This window comes from Leptonychotes weddellii, unplaced genomic scaffold (assembly GCF_054177405.1).
Source record: "Leptonychotes weddellii isolate Sample4059 unplaced genomic scaffold, ASM5417740v2 HiC_scaffold_2381, whole genome shotgun sequence".
Taxonomy (NCBI): domain Eukaryota; kingdom Metazoa; phylum Chordata; class Mammalia; order Carnivora; family Phocidae; genus Leptonychotes; species Leptonychotes weddellii.
The window spans coordinates 3,879-12,190 of NW_027828109.1; the positions used below are offsets into that span (position 1 = coordinate 3,879).

The following is an 8,312-nucleotide window of genomic DNA, read 5'->3' on the forward strand; positions in this document are numbered from 1 at the left end:
CTTCACATATAATATTGAAAATCTCAGGAATGGCTATAGGAAAGCTGGCCAAAGAATGTTATGGGCTGTAAATAGGGAAGGAAAAAGAGAAAAAGAATTATTGAGGAGGTTGTTAAGGAGAAACTAACACAAAAACAAAACCTAACAAAAGCAAACCCATGGGTACTTTGGGAATAGAAGTGAGGCCTGTCTTTTAGGGGAGGAAAAAACCCCAGAAGATTTACATGTACAATATTTGCCTTTGGAGCCCACAGTGTCCCCTTGGTTCTGAGGCCAGTGACGCATCACAGACAAAGGGCTCGACTGTGGAGTCTTCCCAGGGCCCCCTTCACATCCTTATTCCTCAGGCTATAGATGAAGGGATTCAGCATGGGGGTGACCACAGTGTACATCACTGAGCCAACTGAGCTCTGGGAAGAATGAGTCGCAGAGGGACTGAAATAGAGCCCCAGGCTTGTCCCATAGTACAAGGAGACCACAGAGAGGTGAGACCCACAGGTTGAAAATGCTTTATGTTTTCCTGCTGCAGAGGATATTCTCATTAAAGAGGAGACAATCAGAGAGTATGAAAAGAGGATCCCAAGGAGAGGAAACACACCCAGTATGGCAGTGGACACATATAAGAAGATGTTATTGATGAGGGTGTCAGAGCAGGCCACCTTGAGAATCTGAACCACTTCACAGAAGAAATGTGGAATTTCTGTGCCTGGACAGAAGGTCAGCTGCCTCATCAGTAGGACGTGAATCAGGGAGACACAGAAAATGATGAACCAACACACCGGAACCAGCAGGCCACAGAGTCGTGGGTTCATGATGATGGTGTAGCGCAGGGGGTGGCAGATGGCCACAAACCGGTCGTAGGCCATCACAGTCAGGAGGAAACCATCCATTCCAGCAAAAATCATAAAAAAATACACCTGAATGAGGCATCCAGTGTAGGAGATGTCTTTGCTGTGTGCCTGGATGTTCAGCAGCATCTTTGGAATGGTGGTAGAGATGAAACAGATGTCAACAGAGGACAGATTGGAGAGGAAGAAGTACATGGGAGTGTGGAGATGGGAGTCAGAGAGGATAGCCAGGATGATGAGCAGGTTTCCCAGCACGGTGACCAGATACATGAACAGAAACAACCCAAAGAGGAGGGGCTGCAGTTCTGGATCATCCGAGAGGCCCTGGAGGAAGAATTCTGATACTCTGGTATGGTTTTCTGCTTCCATGTAGCTGATGTACCTGCTAGAGGAGTTGAAAGCAATATTCAGTGAATAGCCAACTGTCACATCAGCCAGTCATCACCTTTATAATACCACTGTTAGGTGGACATCCTTCACCCTCCATTAGTCCTTCCAAAGGCAATGATTTCATTCACTCAGCCAAATGGTATCTCATTTTCAATCTAAATGTACTTAGGTATCCTTTTAAAAATTTAGCAGATATGTCTATTTTTTAATTTCCTATTCACAGGTCTAATTCTATTTGAGGCCATGGACATAAACGAATTTCTTCTATATGATCATCCAAAATAAGTGAAGACATCAAATGTCTTTCTTTGATAATCTCCACAATTCAGCTATCTCTATACGAGTTATACAATGTGGATTCTCAACTCAAATAGCCTTAATTCGATGAGGTGATGCTTCCTTTCAATGAGACAGTTAACTATTGTCTTATTATTTTTCATTCTAAATATGTGGCTACTGCTATTAACTTCTTTGTGGGGATTCAGAATGCTCATGTACACAGTAGGATGTCAATAAATGATAGCTACTTTTATTTGTTGATCCCTTTGGTAGACAAATATCCCAAAATTCAGTATAGAGCTGTGATTTAGAATATGGGATCTTGAGTCAGTCTTTCTAGAACATAAATTTGGTCTACCAACTGACCCTCTGTGTGACCCTGAGAAAGTTAGTTAATCTCTTGTAGCTACAGATACTACACCTCTCCAGTGGGAGTGGTAAGTATTCCCTACAGTGTAATCCTGGTGAGTGAATTAAATGAGATGATGCATGTAATGTTTCTACTGTGGTTCTTGTGACATTCTGTGGACACTTGAAAAATGTGAGTTTCTGTCCTTACCACCACAATAAATCTGTCTTGTATGGCTATCACTTATCAATATTAAACTGAGGCAGCCATCAAAGGTGGAATTCTGATCATTATAAACACAACAGGTCTGGTAACTCTTTTGACCACCTTCCAGCACTTCTCATTAATGAATACTCTATACCTCCCTCTTTCAGATACCACCTGCCAGGTGGATTCTTCTAAGAAGAGAGAAGAGCAGGTGGACTACATAGATGATAGGATGAAACAGAAGCACATAACCATTAAAGTAAAATACAAAGTTTGTGTGAGAGTGTGTGCTCCTGTGTGCCCTGGAGCAGGTGTCTGTTGTATTAAAAATCAGCACTTTCTTTTTTTTTTTAAAGATCTTTTTTTAAGATTTTATTTATTTATTTGACAGAGAGAGGGACAGTGAGAGAAGGAACACAAGCAGGGGGAGTGGGAGAGGGAGAAGCAGGCCTCCCATGGAGCAGGGAGCCCGATGCGGGGCTCGATCCCAGGACCCCGGGATCATGACCTGAGCTGAAGGCAGATGGCTTAACGACTGAGCCACCCAGGTGCCCCAAAATCAGCACTTTCATTGCAAAAAAATGATTGGTAGATTTGATTTAAAATACTCGAAAACTTCTATAAGGGAAATCATCCTTTAAAAATTAAAAGGCAAAAAATTAAAAGGCAAATTTAACATGAAAATAAATGTTTACATTATGTGTGATAGAAAGGAGGTCCTTGTTATTCCTAATGTCTAGAGATTGCAATTAAAGAGAAATAATTATTGAGAACCAATTTAGTCTGTGGAGGTACATAGAAAAGTCTTTTCTGAAATAGGTATACTTGAGCTGCAAGAGGAACGATGGGTAATTGTTAATCAAGGGAAATAAGGAAAGAGCACATATTTCAGGTCCCAAAAACAGAATTTACACTTTCCCCATGATTGGGTGAGCTTGGTAATGGAAGGGATTTGAGAGGCCAGTGAGATGGAGAGCAGACAGTGAGGTTCAGGAGGGACAGAGTATGTGAGGAGCACAAGTGGAGCACCCTGTACTATTCCTTAATGTACCTCTCACATTGGTGATTTTATGTTTATTTGTGGGTCAGAGGTTGTGACTGTTTTGTTCTCCATTGTCTTTCTAAAGATTTACATGGTGCCTGCATTCAACACATGAAATGTTAGGTGTATAATAAAGATTGAGACCAAAAGTGTCCACTTAACACAAAAAAGGAATCTTCAAGCTCATCATATGACTAAATGTAGGCCAAAAAAAGACACGGAATAGTAAAGTTAAATACAATGCAGTCATACCTATTTAAGAAGAGTAATCTATCCTAAAAACATAACACAAGTGTTTTAGGAATGGAAAGCTCATTAATGCTAGGATGTTTGCTAAAAGTATGCATGACAAAAATAGAGAAATGAAGAGGGATCATAACCATAATCACAACGAAAAAACTATTTGAGAAAATGTAACAGTCATTACTGTGGTTAGATTCCTGGAACGAGCCTCTTACTACATGAAACTTCAGTCAGTTTCTTAACCCAATAAAGAATAGTTGTTTAAAACTGCAACCAAGGGGCACCTGGCTGGCTCAGGCAGTAGAGCATGCAACTCTTGATCTTCGGGTTGTGAGTTTGAGCCCCATGCTTGGCATAGAGATCACTTTAAAAAAAAAACTGCAGCCAACAGGGTATTCCACATTAATACACTAAATTATTTTTCTTACATTTGTGAGCAGATCAAGACAATCTACTCCAACTCAGTCACTCCATATTCTCTTGAATATTTATAGAGATTAGTAAGATAGGAAATGGATATTAGCCTGAATACCAAACGTCAGAAGTGATTGCATCATTTGTAGATATATTGTGGACACTAAAGGAAAACAACAACAATACAGAACGATTAAGTGCTATCAGTAAGACAAATTTTCCAGCAAAAACAGTTAGGGAATATATTTTTAAAAAATTCAGTCACTTGAGGAACAAAGAGGACAACACATCATGTATAACACATACCCAGTGAGTAGTTAATGATAAGTGATGGGACAGGAAATGGAACAGGAACCTAGAATTCATGGGAAAGAATAAAGAGGAGACTCAGTGGAAAATAACTTACTGAAGAGTGTCTCTAGATTCTGAAAGAGAGAGAGGGAAACAGAACGAGAGCTGGGGAAGACTGGTTTAAGTAGCAAGTAAAGCACTTTCAAACTAGAGGCCAGCTTTGTAGGCTGACTAAATACGGGACTGTACCTGTCTCATGACTCTAGAGATAAACCCAGTACCCACTTTCTCACCCTTTTCCCTCCGTACTCCTCCAGCAATGATCCTACCTTCTCTGATGATTATCACTGAAGCTTTCTCTTCTCTGTAGTCTGTCCCAGGAGAGCCCATTTGGGTTTTCCCCTAGGCTGCCATCAGAGAATCATAGGAAAGGGGAAACAGGACATGTTATTATCATCTTAGTGGCTGAATTCTCTGAAGTCCTCATTGAATAAATTGTTCTTCTGACTTTCCTCACTGCAAACAATTCAGGTCCCATGGGATACAAAGATGAAAGAATGGCAAATTTTCAGGCATGTCTGTGTAGGCAACAGTGGGCAAAGATGAAGGTATATTCTCAAAAAAGGAATTCTTCTTTCTTTGGTTTGACTTAAAATGAGAAAATATCACCTAAGAAACATTTAATTCCTACAAGAACCAAAACCAGGAATCAACTTTATGGAATGTTCATTCCTGAAGAATCTTTGGAGATTTCAAAGATCACTTAGTCCACAGTGTCATGGAAGCAAAGAGGTCCTTTCTGAAGAAAAACAGAGTGGTTAATAGTTTTGGTTCTGTTGAAAGGACTAACCAAATGAGGACCGCTGGTGACATGGAGGCCTTTGTTGATATTAGAGAGGGCTCCATTTTTTACCTCTAACATGAGGGGTAGGGGCATGAACAATCCAGGTAGAGTGGATTGATAAGTGAGTATTGAGGAAATGGAGGTGCCAATATAAACCACCTATAAAGTTTGTCAGGGAATGTGAGGATATAGGTAAAACCGTGCAGAGAAAAAAATGTGGAGTATGGTTTTAAAATTTTTGTTTAATGGAAAATATGCAACAGGTTTAATTTCAAAGAGTATGATCACATTTAGAGCAGACATTTGCATACAGTAGATATTCTGGCTACACAATTCACAGGATGCATGTACACTCTAAGTCAGTGACAATCATACTGTGCTCTGACTCAAATATATGGGATATGTGGGTCCAGAAGTCAAGGCTTCTTAGTAGAAGCAGCCCTAACGTCATGCCCAGTGAGCCAATTGGACAGTATTTGCTTCAGGTCTCCTCAACTCTGGCCTCAGCAGGTTTAGAGGTCTTGGCACCTACAAGGGTAGCACTTCCAGAGACATGGCCAAGGTCCTATTGAATTTGAAGTTTTCCAGCTGCCTGGAACTTGAGGTCTGTCATGCCAGAAAGAGGGAACACCATTTTGGCAGGGTTAATTGACCGTGGTCATGAATGTCATCGTGTGAGCATGGCAGGGGGCATGCACTGATACCCTACTGTGTTCAGTCCAAGGATGGGAGCAACATTCTCAGAGCAAAGACAGTGGTGGGTACAGATGGCTGTCAGGCAGCAGGAGATCTGAGTGGGTAAGTGAGGTCAGCTTCTTCAGCTGAGGGCAATTCTCTAACAGGGTTAACGGCTGAGGGCTGTCAGATGGCTGTACTCCCTGAGCCTGGAGAATAAGCCCTTAATTTTGAAGGGAGGAGTGGGGGACCCAACACAGGGTTTACTACAGTCCACCCCATTAGCATCTGGTTCATGAACTGCAACAATATGTACAGTGTCCGTGAGGGTTTATTTGTGATGCATGAGAGTCAGTAGTTGGGAAGGGCTGTCCTTAGGAAGTGGGAGCCACAGTGAGAACTGAAGGACTGTAGGATCACTGACAATACCGACTGCAGCTTTGACCCTCCTTTTTGCTCATGTTCCAGTGATAAGCTCTCTTGGGGCTACCTCTTCTGGCCCCCTTGGAGACTAATATAGCCAAGGCCAGAATGGGGGTAGGCTTGCTTTGGTCCTCTGTAAATTTGTTAAAGATAACATAGTCTCTCCCTTTTGTGATACACAGAGTGCACCACAAAATCTAATTAAAGTTTAGCTGTCAGTTGGGTGCATATGAAACCTTTGATTTCACTACAGCTCCCCCGTGGAAAAAAAAGGGGGGGCATCCTCTTGATCTATAAAATTTGTGGAGTAACTTCCGGAATTTGCAGAGAATAGCTGTGTAGCACCTGGATTGTCACCCACCCGATCCCCCCATCTGTAAGTTGTCCTGAGTGAAATCCCTGTATAAACTGTATGGAGTCAGGTGCCTGGGTGGCTCAGTCGGTTAAGTGTCTGTGTTTGGCTCAGGTGATGATCCTAGGGTCCTGGGATCAAGTCCCAAATCGGGCTCCCTGCTTAGTGGGGAGACTGCTTCTGCCTCTGCCTGCCACTCCCCGTGCTTGTGCTCTCTCTTTCTCTGACAAATAAAAATCTTAAAAAAAAAAAAAATGTATCACGGGTCGTGAGTTCAAGCCCCACCTTGGGCATAGAGCATACATTAAAAAAAAAAAAATACACACGCCTAATACCCACAAAGTGGAAACAACCCAAATGTTCGTCAACTGATGAATAAATAAATAAAATGGAATATACAATGGAATATCATTAGCCAAGAAAAAGAAATGATGGGGGCGCATGGATGGCTCAGTTGGTTAAGGTGCTAACTCTTGATTTTGGCTCAGGTCATGATCTCAGGGTCCTGGGATCAAGCTCCAAGCCAGGTTCAGTGCTCAGGGAGTCTGCCTGAGATTCTCTCTCCCCGTCTCCCTCTGCCCGCCCCCACCAGAGAGCACGCACACTCTCTCTCTAATAAATAAAATCTTTTTTAAAAATGATGTATACTACAAAGCATATGAACCTTGAAAAGCATACTAAGTGAAAAGAAATTATTGACAAAATATTGTATGATTTCATTTCCATGAAATGACTATACAATACGATAGAGAAAGAAAGTAGATTTGTGGATGCTTAGATGTTGAGGGAGGAGGAAAATAAGGGTTGGACAGCCAAGGGTGCTTGCAGAGTGATGCAAAGGTTCTAAAATGTAATGTTTGCACCACTCTGTGACATACTAAAAAACATGTATCAGTACAGTTTTAAAAGAGTAAATCATACGGTATGTGAATTATATCTCAATATAGCTGTTGCAAAACACAAAAGGGAAAATCATGATAATAGCTACATAAGTAAATTCATGAAAAATTTTATGTCTCTGAAGAACCTCGAGCAGAAAGATGTAGTAACCATTAACTGCCATTATATTTTTACCACTCAATGCTAAAACGTAGTATAAAATTACTGTAAAAAAAGCATATGTCCCTAAGTATATATTGTTGTCATAGAAAAGTCTAGAAACTGATACAGGTGTATATAGAGCAATTCACTGTTTAATAAAAGTGGATTTTCAAATCAGTATGTCAAGGATAGCTTATCAATAGATCATACTACAGTAGACTATCTTTCTGAAGAAAAAGGAAAAATGGATTCACTATCCCACATCATATGCTAAATTGCATTCTTGGAGGAATAAACATTATAATGTCATTAAAATATACATTAAGAAAGAAAATAGGAAATCGATATGGAATGTAGAGTTTGAAGAGAATTTTTAAGGTAAGGCGGGAACCCTCAAAATTACTTATTAAATGCATCATGGAACACTACATCAAAAACTAATGATGTATGGTGACTAACATAACACAACAAAATAAATTAAAATTTTTAAAAAATTACTTGTTAAAAAAAGCATCCTCTGAGGGGACCCCCGCCCCCCATCAGCCTTGCCCTCTTGACTTCCAAATACAGCACAGGACTGGCTCGGGCCCCATCCTAGTCCCTTGGGTCTGTCCCTGCTCTCTGGCCCCGCGCTGGGCCGACTGCAGGACCCTCAGCACCCACGGATACGAAACCACGGCTTCCCCGCGACAAACAGTCTGACGTGGCCAGCTGTCCGAATCGGAGCCACGCCCCTTACGGCGAGAGGCAGGAAGCGGAAGTGGCGTCACTCGCCCCCCCGCGGTGTTTGCAGGGTTGCTCAGCGTCTCCGTGGGCGAGTCAGGTTGGTGGTCTTGGGGCTGAGCGTGTGTTGGGTAGAAGGCCCGGATACAAGGAGAGCCTTAAAACACAGGTGCGACCCAGTCTCCGAGGGG

The 8,312-nt window shown here is 41.7% G+C and overlaps 1 protein-coding gene across 1 annotated transcript; it reads right to left on the reverse strand.

Annotated features, from left to right (window-relative positions):
- Positions 1–284: 284 nt before the first annotated feature.
- Positions 285–1,235, reverse strand: LOC102741809 (olfactory receptor 7D4-like). The gene has a single exon (XM_006740588.2). The coding sequence runs from the start codon at positions 1,215–1,217 to the stop codon at positions 285–287; it is 933 nt and encodes a 310-aa protein (XP_006740651.1). The 5' UTR covers positions 1,218–1,235.
- Between the last annotated feature and the right edge of the window lie 7,077 nt (positions 1,236–8,312).